This window comes from Apium graveolens, chromosome 8, assembly GCF_009905375.1.
Source record: "Apium graveolens cultivar Ventura chromosome 8, ASM990537v1, whole genome shotgun sequence".
Lineage (NCBI taxonomy): Eukaryota > Viridiplantae > Streptophyta > Magnoliopsida > Apiales > Apiaceae > Apium > Apium graveolens.
Genome location: NC_133654.1, coordinates 18,480,203 through 18,502,796, shown reverse-complemented (window position 1 = coordinate 18,502,796; position 22,594 = coordinate 18,480,203). Strand labels below are relative to the sequence as shown.

The following is a 22,594-nucleotide window of genomic DNA, read 5'->3' as shown; positions in this document are numbered from 1 at the left end:
ATCAAAGATAACCTCTGACAAGGCTCAGGTTGTTCAGAGTAAAGAACAACAAGCTATAACTGAAACAGCAAGTTCTGATAAAGTCATCAAGTGAACCTCTGACAGTGCTCAAGTTGATTTAGACAAAATAGAAGTAGCTGATAAAAAGAAACTTCTGTGGAAAAATGTCAAACCATCAGATCCAAAGAAAAGCCAATTGCTGTCTACATTCATGACTATTGGGTTAAATGCTAGAGAACCAAGAGACAGGGCTGGACTAGGTTCTGATGAAGCTAAGATCAAAACAGGAGTTGAAGTTGCTACTAGAGATCCATTTTTATTGACTAACAGACCGCTTGAAGATGTTACACAAAAACATCTTGATAAGGTTAACTCTGTTCAAGTGGTACTGGATGCCCATGACAAGCACAATGTTAAGGAAAATATGATTCTATTTCTTGAAGATGGAAAGACATATCAAATGTCAGAATCAGATGTGCTGAACAAATCATTAAAAAAACTTCAATTCTTTCATTACCTTTTAGAGGTAAAGTGTAATATTACCAGGAGATGGTCAAACTTCATATTGAAGACCATCAGAGATAAAGCAAGAATTTCTGGTTCAAGAGTTACAGAATTCATTCCAAATATTGTTGAAAATGATGGAAGCAAAACTCCAATGAAGAAGGATTCTTCTAAGCTTGAAATGATACTGAAAGAGAAATGTTTGTGCTATAATGAAGATTCTTCTCATCCTAGGATAATAAGACTGAATGATGGTTTAGAAAGAAACCATATCTCTGCTTTAAGGACTGTAATCTATCAGATTGGAAGTCAGAATGAAGAGATGAATCAAGTCAAGACTATATTCTCTCAAGTCCTGAAGATTAAAGAAGAAAAGCTGATATCAAACTTTGTCAAGAATCATCATGGATTCAGATTGACTCAGTGAGATTGGTAAAAGCTACAAGGACTGTAAGTTGTAGTTAGTTATCTAGTTAAACTATTATTACATTTGTAATTAAATGTTTTTGACATTATCAAATCTATTAACTTGTATATTTTGCATAATTTACAAGTTGGGGGAGATTGTTAGATATATTTGAGATGTCATGTCTAATATGATTCATGTTTAGTTTTCAGATCTGAATAAACAGGACATATCAGGACTTACTGGAATTAGGACTTACTGGAAGTCAGAACTTAATATCAGAACTTAAGTTCATATTAGAACTTAAGTGCTGGAGGACTTACAGTTAAGGAAGGAAGCTGATTTACAGTAGAAGACCGTGACTTAAACAAAAGAAGATATGCATGGAAAGAGTTAGAAGACTGGAAGACTTGAGAAGATATCTGACTGATATATTTTAGGAGACATAATTATATTCCATATCAATTAGAAGTTATCTTGTAACTGTGTACTATATAAACACAGACTTTGGGTTTACACTATATGTGTTATCATTATCGAGAAGATTATACATTGTAACCTAGCAGCTCTTAGTGATATTTGTTCATCACTGAGAGAGAACAGTTTCATTATAACAGAGTTTATCTTATTGAATATATCTGTTTACTGTTACTTGTGTTCGAAATTGATTTGATTGTAGAAACACTGTATTCAACCCCCTTCTACCGTGTTATGTGACCTAACATATTATTCTTCCGTTGCCCAAGAACAGCTCCAACTGCACAGTCACTTGCATCACACATCATTTCAAAAGGCTCATTCCAATCAGGTGCAGTTATGACAGGTGCCGTGATCAAGCTCTTCTTTAAGCTATCAAAAGCAGCTAGACACTCATCATCAAACTTGAAAGGGACATTTTTCTCTAATATATTGCACAATGGTTTAGAGATTTTAGAGAAATCCTTGATGAACGCCGATAGAAGCCCGCATGACTAAGAAAACTGCTGATTCCCTTAACAGAAATTGGTGGATGAAGGTTTTCAATGACCCCCACCTTGGCTTTGTCCACCTCAAGACCTTTACTAGAGACCTTGTGCCCAAGAATGATGCCATGTTGCACCATAGAGTGACATTTCTCCTAGTTGAGAACCAGGTTGGTCTCAACACACCTTTTAAGAACTGCGCCAAGATTTTGCAAGCACTCGTCGAAAGAATCCCTGAGCACAGAAAAATCGTCCATGAATACCTCCATAATATGACCAATCATGTCAGAGAAGATAGCCATCATGCATCTCTGAAATGTGGCTGGTGCACCACATAGCCCAAAAGAAACTCTTTTAAAGGCAAACATACCAAATGGACAAGTGAAGGTAGTCTTTTATTGATCTTCTGAAGTGATGCAAATTCGATTATAACCCGAATAGCCATCCAGAAGACAGTAGTACTCATGCCCAGCCAACCTATCAAGCATCTGATCAATAAAAGGAAGAAGGAAGTTATCTTTCCTCATGGCCTTGTTCAACTTCCTGTAATCCATGCAAACTCTCCACTCCGTGACTGTTCGAGTAGGAATAAGCTCATTCTTTTCATTAGCAACAACGGTGATGCCTCCTTTCTTCGGTACACACTGAACTGGGCTTACCCAGAACTGTCAGAAATAGGATAAATGATGCCTGCGTCTAGCCACTTAAGAATTTCCTTCTTCACAACCTCCTTCATGATCGGATTTAGCCTTCTTTGTTGCTCAATAGTCGGCTTGCTTCCTTCCTCTAGAAGAATTTTATGCATGCATTAAGAAGGGCTGATTCCCTTGATATCTGCAATAGTCCATCCAATTTTCGACTTGAACTCTCTCAAAATTTTCAAGAGCTTTTCCTCATCACTACCTGAAAGGTCAGATATAATAATAACAAGCAAAGTAGATGCATCACCTAAAAACGCATACCTCAAGTGTTCAGGCAAAGGTTTAAGCTCGAGTGTAGGAGCTTCCTCAATAGATGGCTTGATACGCCCCTCAGAATTTTTGAGTTCTGACAATCCAAGAGATTCAAAAGGCATATCCAGCCTTCGCTTGCAAGGAGAAGCATTCAAATACTGCAACTACTCATCACCTTCATCATCTTTACTGTTCGAATTCCCCATCAAGGCTTTCTCTAAGGCGTCAGACCTTAGCATTTGATCAAGTTCTGAAGTATCGACAGACCCGACCAATTCCACCTTTAAGCACTCCTCTTTATCAGTAGGGAATCTCATGGCATTGAAAATATTAAAGGTCACATCCTGATTCAGTACTTGCATATTGAGCTCACTCTTCTGCACATTAATCAAGGTTCGACCAGTAGCCAAGAATGGTCTTCCCAAGATTATGGGAATCTTTTTATCCTCCTCGAAATCAAGAATTACAAAGTCAGCAAGAAAGATGAGTTTTTCCACCTTGACCAAGACATCATCCACAATGCATCGTGGATATGTAATAGAATGATCGACCAACTGCAAGGACATATATGTAGGCTTTGGATCAGGTAAACCCAACTTCTTGAAGATAGACAAAGGCATCAGATTGATGCTAGCTCCCAAAGCACACAAACACTTGTCGAACGACAAGTTTCCGATGGTACAAGGAATAGTGTAAGCTTCCAGGATCTTTAAGCTTTAGAGGTAACTTCTGTTGCAGCACAGCACTGCATTCCTCCGTAAGAGCAACGGTCTCTAAGTCATCGAGCTTCACTTTCCGAGAGAGAATACCTTTCATAAACTTCACATAGCTAGGAATCTGTTCAAGAGCTTTAGTGAAAGGTATGTTGATATGAAATTTCTTGAACACCTCCAGAAACTTAGCAAATTGTATATCCAACTTTTGCTTCTGCAACCTCTTAGCAAAAGGAGCTGGAGGGTAGACCTGTTACTCCCCTGTATTACCCTTAGGAGGAGTGTGTTCTATAATTTTCTTCCTTGTTTCCACTTCTGCTTCCTTATGCACATCTTCTTCAAGCACAACTTCAGATTCTGGAACTTGAGATTTTTCGGGGTTTGCAACCTTCCCGGACCTCAATGTAATTGCCTTGACCTACTCCTTTGCTTCTCTCTTGCCTGGAACTTCTGTGTCACTAGGGAGTGTACCAGGTTGTCGATTCAGCAAGGCATTGGAAATCTGCCCAATTTGATTTTCCAAGGTCTTAATAGATAACGCTTGGCTCTTGCACATGAGCCTCAACTCCTCCAATTTAAATTTTTTATTAGATTGACTTGTACTCCAATGCGGTAGTTGTTGAAGTTGGAGTTGTTGTCTTGGTACATATTGCGGTTGTTGAAAACTAGGAGGATTGAATTGCTTTGCTGCATACTGCTGATAAGGGTGTTGCACCGCATTCTTATTGTTGCTCCAGCTGAAGTTAGGATGATTGCGGTTGTTGGGATGATAAGTGGCTGGAACTGGTTGCTACGACCTCTGAAAGTTGCTCACGAACTAAGCTAATTCACTAGATATAGCACACTGCTTTGACTCATGCGCACCAACACAAAGCTCACAGACACTTGTAATCTGATTAACCCCATAATTAGCCAAAGAATCCACCTTCATCGTTAAAGCCTTAAGCTGAGCAGCTATATCAGTAGCTACATCCACATCCAGAATTCCTACTACCTTGCCTTGAGGTAGTCTCTGAGAAGGGTTCTGATATTCATTAGCAGCCATCAGTTCAATCAACTCATAAGCTTCATCGTAGCTCTTAGCCCATTAGGCTCCACCTGATGCTGCATCAAACATGGTTCTAGACTGTTCTCCCAAGCCATTATAAAAATAGTTAATAATCATCCAGTCAGGCATCCCATGATGAGGACACTTCCTAAGCATCTCCTTATAACGCTCCCAATCTTCACATAAAGACTCTCCCGATTGTTGCGCAAATTGAGTAAGAGTGTTTCTGATTGCAGCTGTCTTTGCCATAGGGAAGAATTTAGTAAGAAACTTTTAAGCAAGATCTTCCCAAGTAGTAATAGAGCCTGATGGTAGAGAATGCAACCAACACTTAGCTTTATCCCTCAGAGAGAATGGGAAAAGCCTCAGCTCGACAACATCTTCAAAAAATTGTTGAATTTGAAAGTGTCACAAATCTCGATTAAATCTCTAATATGCATGTTGGGATCTTCCGTTGGAGAACCCCCAAACTGGACTGAATTCTGCACCATCTGAATCGTGCTAGCCTTGATTTCAAAAGTATTAGCCGCGATGGCTGGTCTGACAATGTTAGACCGAATGTCATTGATCTCTGGTTGAGAATAATCCAGCAAAGCTTTCGAATTCGCTACTGGTTCTCCCATTGCAACGATAGATTCTTCTTCAACTTTTTCAACTTCTTTAAAAACCTCTTCAACTTCTTCCTCCTCTTTATCCAGTGTTCTCTTGCGAGATCAAGAACACGTTAGCATAAACGCTCTCTAGAGTACCTGAAACACAAACAAGCAAACAAGTAAGTAAAATATCCGAGTCAGTGAACTTTAACAACCACTAATGTCAAGCACATAAACTAAAAATTAACACTGAATTCCCCGACAGTGGCGCCAAAAACTTGTTAGGACGAAAATACGCGCTAAAATTACACGCAAGTATACGCGTTCGCAAGTAGTATAAGATATCAATCAGATTCATTCCCACAAAGATTGGTTTAGGTTAAATTCAATTTATGCACTTATGCAACAATGATACGGCTATCGTTCAATGTTAAGACAATAACAAGTTGAGATGATTATCACTAAGATTAAACTAACATACAATTAACTAAGAGATTGAAAGTGATTGAATTAACTATATGAGACAAACATGGGACTTTAACTTCATTAAATACTTCATTCAAAGCCATTGTTCTTAATCTTAGCATGCAATGGTGATGACAACTAATCAGATGACACGAAACTAGTAAACGCCAACTTTCGTTGTACGAATACCCTACTACCAGACATCCACAAAAGAGATTAAAGCTGAATAGACACCAATTATGTTGAGACCCTATATGTCTATAGAATTTGATAACATAAAGGTTTAATATGCAAGTTATCTATCGTAATTACATAGGGCAAGTAAGATGGTTAAACTTACCTACGAATCATGCATAACAATTATACATGAACCTATGCTAGCATGACAAGTTCTAAACCTCTGTATTCACTGTCGCTTCAATAGAGAATAACACACTATCTTATATGTTCGCGACGCACATAAGACGAATAAGTACAACCAATACTAGGATATCATACAAGCACCACACACTTAGGTATCGAAATAATTAACTATAGAAATCCATAAGTAAATCCGCTAGAACCCCACGATAACGATTAGTTCATAACCGAACTCATCGTCACCATAGGTTCCAATGAAAGCATGATAAATAAACTAAAATAAACTAGGTCTGAAATAACTGAATAAATATAACAAAGTACGTTAACAAGAGTATTAGGTTCAAACAATAAAGAAAACAAGCATCTAAGATTAAAACTTAAGTAAAGAATCACAAGTAAAAACTAGATCTTCTTCTCCTTCATCGAATTTGTGCTATTAGGTCTTCTTCCTGCTCTCTCCTTGCTCTCCGTTATGAAAAACATCTTTTAAGAGTCTTTAAATACCAGCCCATCCAATCAGAAGTCCAACAAATTAGTCTTCCAATAGAATCAGGAATCTGAAAAATTGACCTAGCGCGACCGCCCTGAAGACTAGGCGTGACCGCCCTGGGTTTCTGTTAAGTGAGCGCGGCCGCCCTGAGCTTCTGGAAAAACTTTTTTTTTCTTCTTGACTTCAATTTCTGGTTTCTTTCGCGCAATCAACCTAGGCTCCATCCTAACACTCTTCTAAGCATAAAACATGTAAAATCCAATCCTCCTTTCGATTATGCCCTAAAATGCAAAACACTACAAAAACACATCAAAAACACAAATAACTTGAGTACAAAATACCAATTCGAGCTTTTACAAAGTATTCTAAGTGGTTATAAATGCCACTTATCAGTAGCTTGTATTAAACAAGTTTGTAGCACATTTCTGTATGCAACAAGTAGCTTAGAAGCTTAAAAGTTGTAGTGAATTTTAAGTCATATTGACTACTTGAAAGATATAAAAGATAGGTTGGCTAATTATAAAAAGAAGATGCCTTGTAATTTTGTATAAGTGAATGGGTGTCAACTGCTAAAGAATTCATCATCAACGGATAAACTTAAAGCTTCAACAGATGACTCAAGACACTTTAAACGGATAATTCATCAGAGATTTAACGGATAACTCAAGTAAAGTATTAACGGATAATGCTGAAGTCTCAACGGATAACAGATTCAAATAGCAGTTGAAAGCGACTTGACAATCACATGGGTTGATTGTATACAAAAGGAATTTGGCATCCTGTTTGCAAGTTTTAGAGAACAAAAGAACATTTCCATTTCCATGCTTAACTGAAGATATTCAAAAATGCTGGATAGAGAAATGAAGCAACATGCGAATAGACCTAGATTCTTGATTTTACTGTTTGTCTTATTTACATGTAACTTGGTGGTATATAAACCAAGCGTCGCAAGGTTTATCGATTGATCAAACGAGTGATCAACAGAAGTTGAATAGAGAAATAGATAAAGCTACATCTGTTAGAAATTCTCTCTGTTCATATTTGTAAAACACTTGTAAGCAGCTGTGTGCATTCTTACATCGCAGAGTTCTCGAATCTATATATCTCTGGTGGAAAGTTCAATCCACCAGAAAGTTTTTAAACTGTCTTGTTTAATTACTTTGTGTTTGAATACTTAAATTCTTTTAAATCGCGCTACTGTATATTCATTCACAACTATATATATTCAAAAGAGATTTTAAATTTCTAAAATAAACCAGAATTCCATTCAACCTCCATTCTGTAATTCTGTTTTTAGATTGTTAGGGAATAACACTTTATACATATATAAATATATCATTTGAGTTTAATCGTAAAAAATATTCTAAAATCATCGTTAATACGATAATGCCATCAAAAAATTTAAAAAATCTGATATCCGTCCGAAATATCCGCATCGTATCCGAGAAAAAGAGGATAATATCCGTATCCGAAATAAAGCGGATATTATCCGTATTCGAATCTGACGATTGCGGATAGAGATATGGATATAAGCATATTTGTATCTGAATTATCCGTTTGATAGCCCTAGGTCAATCTATACTATACTATAATAACTGGAATGAGATATAATTTGATTCAACGGTTATCCTCCAATTTTGGTTATTAAAATAAATAAATAAATAGTATTATATATCTGCTAAACTACTAAATTATTAAACTACTACTCACATAGTCTACTTATGGTACCAAACTACAATCATAACTTATCCTATTATTAAAAAAATAAATAAGTAGTGTTATATATCCGCTAAACTACTAAATTGTTAAACTACTAGATATAACATAATTATCCTCCTCAACTACAACCATAGGTTATCCTATAATTTTTATTACAAATTTATAATTATTATATATTTATTTAAATATTTTAAAATAATAAAATGGCGGGATAAATAATTTTTTTAAATATTAACAAGTACCCGTGCATCGCACGAGATTTAAACTAGTTTTATACTAAAAGTTCAAACATGGACAACTTAGCTACAATTCTGATGACACGGGGATTTCCTATCATAAAATACTAGTTTCAACCCAGTTTTGTAATGAATGTACTATTTAGAGTGTATAACTTAGCTATAATTTTGATGACAGGGGCATTTCCTATCAGAAAATACTAGTTTCAACCTAGTTTTGTAATGAATGTACTATTTAGAGTGTACATTTTCTCTCTCTGAATTATTTCACAATTTTTTTCTTTTGCGAAATTTTAACGAGATGTTTTCTTGTGAATATTTTTTTCGAACATTAAAAGCAATATTCTCTAAATTTCTATAAATACTTACTTACTCTTCCTCAGATAATATATTTGTATGAATGAAAGATGCTATATCTTTTCGATTTATTTTCTTAATTCTATCAAGGAAATATATCATTTCCAAGAAAAAAATGATAGACTTTGGGTGCGTTTGGTATTGTTGTTACTGACAGCAACAGCAGCTTTTCGCTGAAAAATAGTTAAAGACTGTTTGGTAAAATTTAAAAGTTGCTTTCCGGAAAAGTGTTTTTGGCCTAAAAGCTGCTGTTAGAAAAAACAAGTCCCTCATACTTTTGGCAAAAGCTGCTTTTCAGCTTTTGAGGGAAGCAGATGGTGATTTCACCATCAAACCTTCCCAAAAGCATTATTATTTTTATTTTTTTGCATCAAAACATATACATATCAAAAAAATTACCAAACAGTCATCTGATTTTTACAACAGCACTTTTTTCAACAACACTTTTTCTAACAGCACAATAATTTTTAACAGCAATCTCAAACAGAGCCTTTCTCTGAGCCAATTTTAATGGAGGCACGAATATGAAAAGTTATATTCAGAGAGGCTTTTTCATTTGGATAGCAACAAAGTATGAAAAAACTAAATTACCCTCCTTAAAATTTTCAAGGATTTTTTTATTAGGTATACAAGGGACAATTTTATATTTTCACAATCTGAAAATAAGAAAAGCTCTCTCGAAAAAACACACAAATAAAAATACAAAAATAAATTTTCTAATATGTGGACACCAATCCGCACTTGATAAATTGTTAAAATTTTATTGATGAAAAGTTTATTAATAATGATATATCCTGTATACACAAAAATCTATATAATAAAATTTTGACAACTCATTAAATACAGTTCTTAGCCCGTGTCATTGAGTACAGACCAGAAAAACCGATAGAAATACACACCATGTTTGGAATTTAAACAAGAGTTTGTCTAGTGTGTGCCCATGGACACATGCTAAGCACTAAAATTTATAATTTTGGTGCATTTTAATTGGTATGGTTGTTGCGAATGTTGGGGGGTCCACCATTATAAAGAAGTGTAAGTCTATCAAAACAAACTAAAAAGCATCTCCAATAAGGGGTTATCAAGTTTGTTGTCAACTTTGCCAAATCATCATATATATTAATATTTTATTTTCACTCAATTTTTTATCAATTTGACAACATTCTACTCCAATAGTTAGCAACATTTAATTGTTGCTTATGTGGTCCCTTAATTTAAATTATAAATGACTCATAAACTAAAAAGACATTATTGATATAAACTTTTTGCATTTGTATATGTATTTTAATCACTTTAGGAAGTTGCCGAGTTTTGAAGAACCTCCTTGGCAACCATACAACTTCAATAGGTTGGTAATGTCAACCAAAAATATCATTCCATGTGAGATTTGGCAAACCCTTAACAACTTACTCTCGAGTCACAGGATTTTGCCCATAAACACGCCATAAAAAACCGTGTAAACAAAACGTTCAAAAGTTACCAAGCTACCGCTAAAACCATTCAACTCCGAGTAATTGTAACTAACCATGAAATTAAGTTCTCCACAACTGAAACTCTGAAAGGTTCTGAAACAAAATATCTAACTAGAAACAAGAATCTATGATCAGAGATGAAGATCTTCTTTTCCCCATTCATCAAATAGTCCCCACACACACACACTCATATTTATAAACACACAGGCACCATCAACATCAAACTATGTGAGTGTATGAAGAACACCAGCAACAAGTTCCCCACTTACTTTCATTTTGGCCCCCACTTTCAATTCCTCAAAAAAGCTCCTTAATGGACACATTTAGCATCTCTCCCTCTCCCTATATATTATATGCTTACACACACCCTCCCCCTTCCATTATTTTATTCTCCATCTCCCATATTGTACACATACACACATTTATATAATAAAGATTATATTTTTGTTAAACCCTTTTCTTGATTATACATAAAGATTGTATTTTCAAAACACCTTTTTCTTGATCATACATAAAGATTGCATTTTTATCACTCCCCTTTTCTTGATCATACATAAAGTTTGTATTTTTATAGCACCCTTTTTCTTGAACTATCTAAAGATTGCATTTTCATCACACCCCTTTTCTTGAATTATATAAAGATTGTGTTTTTAGAGCACCCTTTTACTTGAATTATCTAAAGATTGTATTTTTACAACACCCTTTTCTTGATTATGCATAAAGATTGTGTTTTTATAGCACAATCATCTTGATTATACATAAAGATTGTGTTTTTATAGCTACCCTTTTCTTGAATTTACATAAAGATTGTGTTTATATTCTGTTAGTAATTATGCCAACGCCGGTGAGTACAGCTCGGCAATGCTTGACTCAAGAATCAATTTTAACTCTTGACGCCGCCGTCGCCGTCGCACGCCGCCGGAAACACACTCAAACGACGTCGCTTCACACAGTGTCAGCACTTTTATCACTACCCTCTTCATCTTTACGTGATGCTTGTACACGTACCCGCACTAATACTTACACATCTCGTATGCAATTTAAAGCCCTTGAGATTTGCTTGAGTGTGTCACTTGATAGACTCCCAACTCAAAAAGATGTTGAGGGGGACCCACCAGTTTCAAACTCACTAATGGCAGCTATTAAGAGGTCTCAGGCTAATCAGAGGAGACAGCCTGAGAATTTCTTTGTGTATCAGCAACAATCACAGTCTCAATCTTTGGTTAGTAATGTTAAAGTTGAGTTGAAGAATTTGATTGTTTCGATTTTGGATGATCCGATTGTTAGTAGGGTTTTTGGGGAGGCAGGGTTTAGGAATTATGATGTTAAGTTGGCGGTTTTACGACCGGTTAGTAATCAGTTTTTTAGGTTTAAGAGAGGCAATCCTGTGTTTTTGTGTGATTATAATGATGGATTTGATGTGGGGTTGAGGGGTTTTAGTTTTCCGTTTTCGGGGTTTGGGATGGTTGATGATTGTGGGGATAGTGAGGTTAAGAGTATTAGTGAGATTCTTGTGAGGGAGAAGTGGAGGAATCCGGTTCTTGTTGGAGTTTATGCACGTGATGTTTTAAAGAAGTTTTTGGGTAAAGTGGAGGGAAGAAGATTGAGTGGTGAGTTTCCGGTTGAGTTGTGTGGGTTGAGTGTGATTTCGATTGAGAATGAGGTTGGTAGTTGGGATTTGGAGAGTGTGAAATTGAGGTTTAGTGAGGTGAGGAGAATGGTGGAGGATAGTATTGGAGCTGGCTTTCTTATAAATTTCGGGGACTTGAAGGGGTTTATTGGTGAAGGTGGAGCGGCTGTTGAGGCTTTAACGTTTGTTGTCCGTGAATTGTCGAGATTATTGGAGGTTTATCGGGGTAGGATGTGGCTTATAGGAGTTGCTTCAGAGTATGAGATTTATATGAAATTTGTGAAAGGATTTCCGTCTATTGAGAAAGATTGGGACCTCCAGGTTTTACCGATGACTTCTCCAAAATCTTCCAGGGAAGAAGCTTATGCCAGATCAAGGTAAGAGTTAGTCGTAAATTTTATATATATATAATTGTTATTGTCTCTTCGTTATTTAAAATTAATCATTTATAGAGACATGTTCTTTTTGTCACTTCAGCAAATTTGTATGCATGAAAGAACTTATGGTACTAAACATATAGTAAGTAAAGCTAAAATTGAACATTTACTTATTTTTGTACAGCGTATGGCTTTTGTATGGGTATGTAATAAGTAATATGCTATAGTGATCTTTTATCTAGAATTACTGTTTTTACCTAAATCATATAATAAGATAACGCGCGTGACATATTACTGTCTGCTGATTTCTTTTGATGCAAGGTCATAAATTTAGTCTGCAATGGTAATCATGAATATCGTGTGATTAAGCTCAAATGTTCCTCATATGTTCATATCCTAATCCAAAAGCTACATGTTGGTAGTCCTAGCATGTGAATAAAATGCAAGACAATGCCAAGAGCTGTTTCTGAACCATAATAACTCGAAAGGAAGAATTTATTCTGTTGGATTTTAGTACGCTTGTTATAGAATAAGTTCTGCTATTCTGTCCAAAAAGAAGTATCGGTATTTTTTCGTTTTGTCTAATTTCGGAATTATCGGAGTATTGACAGTATCATGTTTACTATTATTATTTTCCCGTATTTATTTTAAATTCTGAATTTTTTTAGTATATTGAATTCTTGTACATTAATAGTTTAACAGAGTCCTTTGTACCACTTGGCGGGTTCTTTCCTACACCTTCAGATGTGAAATTTCCATTGAGCGGATCATCTAACTGTGTGTCTCGCTGCCACCTCTGTAATAAGAAGTGTGAAGAAGAAGTAGCTGCTCTTTCAGATGGAGGATACACAGCTTCCCAGGCATATCAATTTCCATCTAGTTTACCCTCCTGGCTGGAGAGGCCTGAGCTCAATATAACTAGAGCATCAGATGAGAAGGTCCGTTATATTGTAAACTTATGTTTGACTTGTGATCTAGTCTGTCTTTCTGATAACTTGAGATTTATGCTTCTGCTTGAGCTCATTGATCGAAGATTTACAAAACAATTATGCAGATTCTTTACTGTTTAGCTAGAATTGTGGCTCATCTTCCTAAAGTGGGATAAAAAAGAAATATGCAATAGATCACCATTCTGGCTCTGCTGAAATAGATTAAGTTTCATGATTTGTGTCAATGCCCCTACCTTCCAATTCCGACAGCATGCACAAAAGGTAATTATAAAAAAAAACAGCCTACATATTTTCAGCCAACAAGCAAGCTTTGTGGTCCATCTGTCGCTTCTTTCAGAAGTATAAACTTCTGTAGGGTCTTCGTAGTCTGTACCTTGTAAAAAAGTCTATTTACGGAGAAATTTTCTCTCTAATGCCAATCCTAAAGAGTCTTGAAATAAAATTATGCCAGTGACAAGTAGTATACATGGTAGTATTCGGTTACACGGCATTGAACATTTCAAAACTTCTGGCTCTGGTAAGATACATAGGTTTTAACGTAACTATCTGCCTTCAGCCACAAGATATAAGGCATGACTTGGGGATATGTAATCTAAAGAGGCTGCTCACTTAGTTAAGTTTTATCTATCTGCTACAAGCCATCTTAAACTATGTACTCCACATATCTGCAAGATTCAGGATATAACTGACTCCACATGTCTGCAAGATTCAGGATATAACCGCACGAGACTCACTAAATATACAAATACAATTAAGAAAAGAATCCTAACTTATAATATATCATGCACCATTGTACGATTTACTAAGAATACAAATGCCGTTCACCTGGTTTATAGTTTGTACGTTAAATTAGTTTGGATATGAACACATGCCTAAATATATATCTATATCTATATAGATATAATTAAATATACATGTTTACATGAATACTAATTCCTTCCCTTCAGTGCAGGCCAACAATAACATGGTACTAAGTGCCAAAGTTTTCCGGTTACAGAAGAAATGGGACAATATATGCCAGCGTCTACATTTTGCACCATTCTTGGCCAAGCCAGATACCTATCACCTATATTCTCAAGTTCCAACTATCATGGGCTTTCAGGTTGTTCAGGACGGGAAGGACAACGTGTCCAGCCACCATGCAAATGCTTCTTCAACTGTAACTGGATGCAAACTTGTAGAATCAAGCAGATTAACAGACACGGAGCTAAACGCTACTGCAGAAGCAAGTGAACAGGCAATTGTGATTCCGAAACCCGTAAATGTGGGATCCCGAGAAACAGCAGAATCAGATGAAAAATGTGCCCTTAAAACTCCTCTTAAGAGTTGGTCCAGTTCTAATGTAGTTGATGGTTTGACATCCCCAACCTCAGTAACTTCAGTGACAACAGATATAGGATTGACAAATAACTTAAGTACTAGCAGGGTGATAGAGAAATCTCCTAATCAAAGTCATAAAGATCTTATGCAGGCTTTTTCTGGTTTACCTGAAAACTGTAACATGCTCACTGCAAGTACCAAAAATAATGCATCTGCCACTTCATCTTGCCCCGGTTCTGATTTATGTGGACAATATAATCAGAAAGATTATAAGTATCTCTACACTTCTCTTTTCAGTAAAATTGGTCGTCAGGAAGATGCATTGGCTGTTATAAGTCAAACTTTAGCTCGTTGCAAATCGGGAAATGGAAAGCGGCAGGGGGCGAGCCGAGGAGATATCTGGTTTAATTTCCTAGGATCTGATGGGATTTGCCAGAAGAAAACTGCAATTGCTCTTGCTGAAATTTTATATGGAGGAACAGAAAGCTTTATATGTGTAGATCTCTCTTTCAAAGACGGTATCAAATATGTAAACTCAATGATTGGCTGGCAAGAGAAGAATAACTGTGATATGAAGTTCAGAGGAAAGACTGTGGTAGATTACATTGCTGATCAATTGAGGAGAAAACCCTTGTCGGTTGTACTTCTTGAGAATATCGATAGAAGTGATCCACAGGTTCAGAGTAGCTTGTTATATGCTTTGAAGAGTGGGAGACTATTGGATTCTCATGGAAGAGAAGTTAGCACAAGTAATGCGGTCTTTGTCACCACTTCACGGTCTATGGAAGGGAAAAGAATTGCCTCCTCTACAGAAGAAACTTTCAGTTATTCAGAGGAAAATGTTGTTGCTACCAAAGGAAGACCAATTCAGATACAAATTGGTTTTGATCTCGGGGACAATGTCATAAGCCAAGATACAAGGGTGTTAAATAAAACAAGAACGGAGGATTCAATACCAGTTTCCTTAAATAAAAGGAAGCTAGTAGGCAATGATGGAAACATTCGACAACAAAAAGCCGCGGAAGTAGTAAAGCGACCCCACACAGCAACAATGATGTCCTTAGACTTGAATCTCCCAGCTGAAGAAAGTGAAATGACAGACGTGGAGAACTTTGATCGTGAACCATTGTCTGAAAACTGTACGGCATGGTTGGATGATTTTCTGACCCTTGGAGATGAAACAGTCATATTCAAGCCTTTTGATTTTAATGCACTTGCAGAGAAAAAACTGAAGGTCATCACTCAGTGCTTCCATAATATTGTCGGATCAGAGGGTTCACTAGAAGTTGATTCTCAAGTTGTCGAACAGATTCTTGCAACTGTATATGTATCAGACAGCAGCAAAGTTGATGATTGGATCAACCAGGTTCTTGGGCAGGCATTTGTAGAAGCACGAAAGAGGTACAATCTGAATTCTCGATCTGTTGTGAAAGTTATTCCTTGCGAAGCTCAAGAACAAGCTCAGGATGCTCTTTTGCCAGCCAGAATTATTATGAACTAGCAGTTTTTTGGTTGTAATTAGTTGCATGTGCAGCATTAGTTTATAGCAACCACTTTTGTTGGATTGTATATGCTTAGATTGCTATAGGAGGTTGTGTATGCATTAGTCTAGTTTTGAATAGCCAGCTGTATGCTGTTGTTCGTAGGATAACATAGTTTCCTGATATTATGTGTATACTATATCGGGTGACATGGTTAAGATATAAAATGTTATTGTGATTGCTTTTGTTTGTAGGATAACATAGTTTCCTAATATTAGGTGTGTACTAACTACATGGTTAAGATATAAAGTGTTATTGTGATTTTATCAAGTTTCGATTCAATATATGTCATTATATATTTTATTTGATTATAATATTGTTGTTTGTAGGATAACATAGTTTCCTCGGTGACATGGTTAAAATATAAAGTGTTATTGTGGTTTCATCAATTTTCGATTCAATATATGTTATTATATATTCTATTTGGTTATAAGCACTTTCAAAATAGATAATATGCAGAAGATTAAAATAACATTATTTCAATTTTTTTGGTAAATGTTAGCCCCTCTGTATCATTAAATTCTGTACATCACTTTTGACACGCTTTTTAATGTTAATTTAAAGTATAACTTCCATTATATTTTTAATTTTTTTTTATATAAAAGTTTTATGTTTAAACTTTTATTCAAAAAAAAATTAAAAAAATATTATGAAACTATATTTTATAGCGAACTCGAAATGCGTGCAAATAGTGACCGTAGTGAAATTGCGGGGACGGAGGGAGTACTAATTATAAAAAAATATATACTCACTCTCGTCTGGCAAGGTTTTTTTTTGTTTCAAGTCGGATTTTAATCCATGAAATCCCTTATAGCGACTGATTAGAAAAATTAATCAAGATAATTAATTCCAAGCAATTTTTTTATATCAATTAAATTAAAAATTTCTCATTTATTCCCACCAAAGCACCTACAAAAAATAATTTATGGATGAATAAATTAATATCCTTTTTAATAAATCTTAAATACATATAATAAAGTCCGTTTTTTTCTTCTTGTTGATGTCCCTTTTACACATCTGCCTCCTTTTTGGAATTTATTTCTATCAAAATATCCACTTACATTATTTTATTTTATTTTATTTTATTTAAAAAAATAAATAAATATCCACTGGGTACCGTACCGGTTCTAAATCGGGTTTTCTTAAAAAAGGCCTAGTTCTGAGGTTTGTAATCTTAAATTCCAAACACTCCAACAGAATCAGTTCTATCCATCTAGACAAGTTTACAACTCAAACATCTTAACAGGTACGTTACACATACACGCGCACACACACTGATGTAATATGTTTACTCTATCTGTATCTCTTAATAAACTCTTTGTGCAGCAGATCTAAACAACAAACATGGATGTAGCTTCAAACCCTCGTACTGTTGAAGAGATCTTCAAAGATTATAGTAGCCGCCGCACTGCAATTGTCCGTGCTCTCACTTATGGTGAGTGTAACCCCCCCCCCCCGCTCTCTCTCTCTCTCTCTCTCTCCCTCCCCCTCCCTCCCTCTCTCTTCCCCATCCTTTAATCTCTCTCTCTCTCTCTCTCTCTCTCTCTCTCTCTCTTCCTCTCCCCCCATCCTTTAATCTCTCTCTCTCTCCCTCACTCTCCCCCTCCCCCCCTCTCTCCCCCCCCCATCCTTCAATCTCTCTCTCTCTCTCTCCCCCTCCCTCTCCCCGCTCTCATCCTCCCTCCTCTCTCCCCCCCTCTCCCTCTATTCATTATGTATATTTTAATTGTAATGAAATTAATGTATTTCTCTTTACAACATTTGATTTTCAGATGTTGATGAATTTTACTCCCTCTGTGATCCAGGTGTGTTTATATCTCTATGTGTTTTATGTGTGTGTTTTTTCTTTGTGTAGTTGGGTTATAATTGTTTGTGTTTGATATGAAATGGGTTGCTAGACAAGGAGAATTTGTGTTTATATGGGCATTCTAATGAGTCTTGGGAAGTCACTTTGCCTGCTGAGGAAGTCCCACCCGAGTTGCCTGAACCAGCTCTAGGGATTAATTTTGCCCGTGATGGGATGAACCGGAGAGATTGGTTGGCGTTGGTTGCTGTGCATACTGATTCTTGGTTGCTTTCTGTTGCTTACTATTTTGGCGCTCGCCTTAATCGCAATGAGAGGTATATTACCTATTTTTCTATCATATGAAAGATTGTATCTTTATGTTGGTTAGATGTTGATTTTTGTTTTTTAGTGTTTCTAGTGAAAAGATTGTATCTCACACAGTATCTGCTAAAATTGTATCTTTCTGTTGCGTACTTGGTTAGATTCTAGATTTTGTTTTTGGATTTGCTGTTAAAATATTGAATCGCATGTTAAGTTTATTGGATTGTTTTTGTGTTTGTGGTTAAAAGATTGTATGTTAATTGTATTGTAATTTTGTTTTCCTGTGTCAAGTTGAAATATTTGTTTAGGAAGTTCCGTTAATATTGTCGGAGATGAAGTTTTTCAGGGCACCATTGGGAAATAAACTCTGTTGCAAATTGATCTCACTTTCCTACAGCAGGTGCATATTTGACTTCAAGTTACTTTACACAGAAATGTTTCTTAATGTAAGAGAATCAACTTTACCAATACGTGTCTAATAAATAATATCCACTATACAATTTGATACTTTAACAAGTTTGATAACCCATATTTGTCTATCCCCAGATTTTATAGCTGAGAACAAGATAATGGCATGTTCAAGAAGCCACTAAAAGCAAACAGCCAACACTGATTTAATTTTCAGTGTACATTGAACAGCCTCTACAGTAATTAATTAAAAGAATTTGTAATGTAAGTTGTGTTGGAAGCCCCTACAAGTAAGCTTGAGACATGTTAACCTATGAGAAATAGATTTTAGTGGCTTGCACATCACCCACGATTCCTCGGGGGGTGGTGGGGGTGGGGGTACAAGCTACAGAATCTGAAACCATTTAATTGGAAGTATATATGCTTGTATTCAGTTACCTGTTTATCCCCTTACTAGTTTAACTACAAGTCTACTTGCCTAGCAAAAAAGGTAATTGCTTTGAAAATTCTGTCTATCAATAAATACAGTCAGTGTTGTCAAGCGCAATACGCGCACTGATGCGAGAAATCACTATAGTAAAAATAAAAGTAGTTAAGTATAAGGTAGTACGTTCCAATTTTAATTACATTCCTTTTTTTAATAAGGTTGTACTTGTTCTCTTAGTCTTTGGGTCTCTGTTTAGACAATTGTAATCTTGTGTGTTTTGACATGACTCTGCGGATCAAGAGTGTTCCTACCATTTCTCTGTGGGAATTGGTTACCATCATACCTTCTCAACCCACTCTTACCCAGTGAACTTTGTTTGGGATTATTTCTGAAGTAAACAGTAGTACTACAAGTCCTTTTGTATGTTCATTCGTTCATACTTTTCTTATTTCTCCTCAATAAACATTCAAGTTTTGGTGATGAAGCTTATATGCATACTTCTAATGTAGAGTGGTGTTTTAGCTTATTTATTAATGTCATCAAATATCTATATAATTTACTGAGTTGGTTTGGTGACACACACACACACAGATACTGGATGCTTTTGTTCACGTGGGATTGTATACTTTTTTCATATTTATTATTATATTTTCTATAGAGATGAAAGAATGGATACATTAAAAAAATCGTCCGACCTATCTGTTGATGGATCTATCAGCTTTGCCCTTAATTTGTTATGGTATACGCACGTAAGGAGGACAAAGATTTCCAGATTTTTAGCTGCTACCATAGAGAGAAGCTTACATACCTATCATTGTTGTCACGGCGCTCGACTAATCGGTTTGAGAAAATCAACTGGAGAGGTCAACTTGCGAATTGTCGACTAGTTGGTTGACTTGGTCAACTTACCGACTAGTCGGTCGCCAAGTGCAAAATCCAATCATAATGTAAAATGAAAAATTCTAAAACCTACTACTAATTATCAGTAATAATCAATATGTTCATCTCAGTTTTTATATCTTTGTTTATGTTATGTATGTATAAATTGATTAAATCTGAATATACATGTAGTATAATCTATTTATATATTGGTACAATCAGCGTATTTATGTGTGTACATGGAAGGGAAAAAAGATATGTTTGTAATTAACATATCTATTTTGTGGTTGTTATACATATGATATGAGTATGGTAATGTTAGAATTTTGTTGTAGGAAATAACAAATATAATATATATTATTAAATATTATTCAAATAATTATTATTAATTTCTACAACCATGACTAGTCGACAAGCTGGACCTCCGTCGACTCGACTGATCGACGTGACAACTATGATACCTACAATGGATTAATATGGTGTTTCTGATTATTTCTAGTGGCTCTTTTTTCTGCCTGTTTTATCCTCTCATTTCTGAAATGCTATTACTTTAGGCACAACCACTTGATTACTTTAGTGTTAATTAGTGGGACGAGTTCAGTATAGTATATTCTTGTTTTTTTATTCAAGTACATCAAAGTATTCTTGTCAGTTGTAAGTTCTACCTCCTACATGACCAAGCCTTGCCTTTAAACCTAATATTGCCAACCTATTATTTAGAATCAATTTTGTTTAATACCAGTTGAGATTCTAACAATTGATTGGCAAGTCTATTTCTCTGCCATAAGAGATCATGAGTTCAAATCATTATGTGGCAAGCCGGGTCTTTCACGGCAACAACTTCTCTACTCTATTTAATGCTTTCTATTTGTTGAAGAACTGAAGTTATGTATATGGATGGTTCTACCTCACTTTTACTCCATATTCCTTCTTTTATTCCTTTCCCGCCTTGCGCCACCAATTTTTTTCAATATTTATTCATGCTTCAGTTAAGCTTTGTTGTGTTGGTATAGTCTACATATATGGTATGTACAAATAATTTAATTACTTACATTGCTAGTAACATCTTAAAAAGATTGTATCTGAGATGTGAGCTTTTACTTGAACAGGAAACGCCTATTCAGCTTAATCAATGATTTGCCGACTGTCTTTGAAGTTGTAGCAGAGAGAAAGCCAACCAAAGAAAAGCTCACCGTGGATACGGAAAGCAAAAACAAAATCAACACAAAGGTGAATTATATAGTTATAATCCCAGCTAAAAGTAGATTACTCCTGTTGGCATATATGTTATATATAGCACTAACCTGTTGACGGAATAATGATATTTATCATTTAACTTCAGAGATCAAGTGATGGACATGCAAAGAGCAATCAACGACTAAATGATGAGAGTAATGTGGAAGAGGATGATGATGAGCATGGAGAGACACTTTGTGGGAGCTGTGGAGGTAACTACAGTTCAGATGAGTTTTGGATTTGCTGTGACATTTGTGAGAGGTGGTACCATGGGAAGTGCGTGAAAATAACACCTGCTAAGGCAGAAAATATCAAGCAATATAAGTGCCCTCTTTGCAGTACTAAGAAGGGGAGGCAGTAAGTTCTGCCGGTCGGAGGGCCTAGATGCCTATCCTTGAATTTGGTTCTTGATAGTCATGCAAGACGGATTGTGATATACTAACTATTAGGGATTCTGACATTTTTATTTTCCTGTTTTTTATCGGTTTCCCTTGGATATATTTACCTTGACATGTTTTTTTTTTATAAATTGTATGCTTCAATGTGTAATAGGAATTATTTTGACCGTGACGTAGCCTAAAATCTGCCCCCCTCCAAAACCACCAAAACTGGAATAAAATGATGTTTGTTCCCGTTAAAGAATTCATGTAGATAAAGAATTTGATACTGGACTTGCATACAGTTAGTTTTGTAGGTTTTTTTTTCGCAGAAGCACACAATGCCCACAGAGGTACATGTTGCCCTCCTGTAGAATACCACCCTTTCTTAAAACTAAAAGAAAATCATTAGGTTGCGCTCAATGATTTACAATTTCATTGTAAAGTAAAGCCTTTACAATTTGGTTAGAATGAAAGTCCCATGAACAAGAAGTGTTAGAAATGTAAACGATTTGGACTCCCTCATCCCCCAACTAATACTCCCTCCGTCCGAAAATATGTTTCCCATTTTGAATTTTTGTACATGTTAAGCGATTGACTACTAATTTACGGAGATTAAGAAACTCACTAGACAAGTAACATTTAATAGGTTGGATACTTAGATTAAGATATGTAAAGAAAAAATGGGTAGGTTAATGGAGCGGATGAAATTAGTAGAAGAAAAAGAAAAATATGCAATTTTTGAAAATATTAATAATTGAAGAGATCTGTAATTTTTTTAAGAAAATATTTTAATAATGAGAGACATTTGTAACAAAATTTGTTAACATTCCGTTGGAACACGGAGGAGGAGTATTCATCCAATAATTAGTCTGTACATATTTGAAAATATTGGAAATGCTGAAAGAGTTTTCTAAGAACCATATTCTCCCGAAGAATTTAAGGGTCGTTTGGTTGGAGACATTCTGATATCATGTATGGTTTTCGTTCATTTCAACCCTAAACCTGACATTTGGTTCAGAATTTTTTTCCTCTAAACCTATTCCTCGTACCCCAAAGGTATA

General features: G+C 35.6%; 2 protein-coding genes and 1 non-coding gene across 6 annotated transcripts; all 3 read left to right on the top strand.

The window, feature by feature from the left end:
- Positions 1-4,713: 4,713 nt before the first annotated feature.
- On the top strand, positions 4,714-4,820 carry LOC141681157 (small nucleolar RNA R71). The gene has a single exon (XR_012558599.1). It is a non-coding gene; the product is annotated as a small nucleolar RNA R71 (small nucleolar RNA).
- Positions 4,821-9,929: 5,109 nt separating this feature from the next.
- On the top strand, positions 9,930-16,410 carry LOC141677314 (protein SMAX1-LIKE 8-like). The gene is made up of 3 exons (XM_074483186.1): positions 9,930-12,285; positions 12,980-13,223; positions 14,188-16,410. The coding sequence occupies exons 1-3, from the start codon at positions 11,111-11,113 to the stop codon at positions 16,054-16,056; spliced, it is 3,288 nt and encodes a 1,095-aa protein (XP_074339287.1). The 5' UTR covers positions 9,930-11,110; the 3' UTR covers positions 16,057-16,410.
- An 822-nt stretch (positions 16,411-17,232) lies between these two features.
- On the top strand, positions 17,233-21,723 carry LOC141677978 (PHD finger protein ALFIN-LIKE 1-like). 4 transcript variants are annotated; one of them, XM_074484140.1, is made up of 7 exons: positions 17,233-17,342; positions 17,426-17,531; positions 17,869-17,901; positions 17,995-18,217; positions 18,550-18,603; positions 21,027-21,147; positions 21,260-21,723. In XM_074484140.1, the coding sequence occupies exons 2-7, from the start codon at positions 17,441-17,443 to the stop codon at positions 21,512-21,514; spliced, it is 777 nt and encodes a 258-aa protein (XP_074340241.1). In that variant the 5' UTR covers positions 17,233-17,342; positions 17,426-17,440; the 3' UTR covers positions 21,515-21,723. The 4 variants fall into 4 exon arrangements, with proteins under 4 accessions (XP_074340241.1, XP_074340245.1, XP_074340244.1 ...); XM_074484143.1 differs by having other exon boundaries at positions 17,295-17,342; positions 17,423-17,531; XM_074484144.1 differs by lacking the exon at positions 18,550-18,603.
- Positions 21,724-22,594: the final 871 nt, after the last annotated feature.

What these genes read in the sequence shown, in the direction of transcription:
- LOC141677314 (XM_074483186.1), top strand. Translation starts at nt 11,111, where the DNA reads ATGCCAACGCCGGTGAGTACAGCTCGGCAATGCTTGACTCAAGAATCA. An exon ending in GAAGCTTATGCCAGATCAAG is followed by an intron (nt 12,286 to 12,979) that starts GTAAGAGTTAGT and finishes GTACATTAATAG; the next exon opens with TTTAACAGAGTCCTTTGTAC. An exon ending in CTAGAGCATCAGATGAGAAG is followed by an intron (nt 13,224 to 14,187) that starts GTCCGTTATATT and finishes CCTTCAGTGCAG; the next exon opens with GCCAACAATAACATGGTACT.
- LOC141677978 (XM_074484140.1), top strand. Translation starts at nt 17,441, where the DNA reads ATGGATGTAGCTTCAAACCCTCGTACTGTTGAAGAGATCTTCAAAGAT. An exon ending in CGCCTTAATCGCAATGAGAG is followed by an intron (nt 18,218 to 18,549) that starts GTATATTACCTA and finishes GAAGTTTTTCAG; the next exon opens with GGCACCATTGGGAAATAAAC. An exon ending in ATCTCACTTTCCTACAGCAG is followed by an intron (nt 18,604 to 21,026) that starts GTGCATATTTGA and finishes TTACTTGAACAG; the next exon opens with GAAACGCCTATTCAGCTTAA.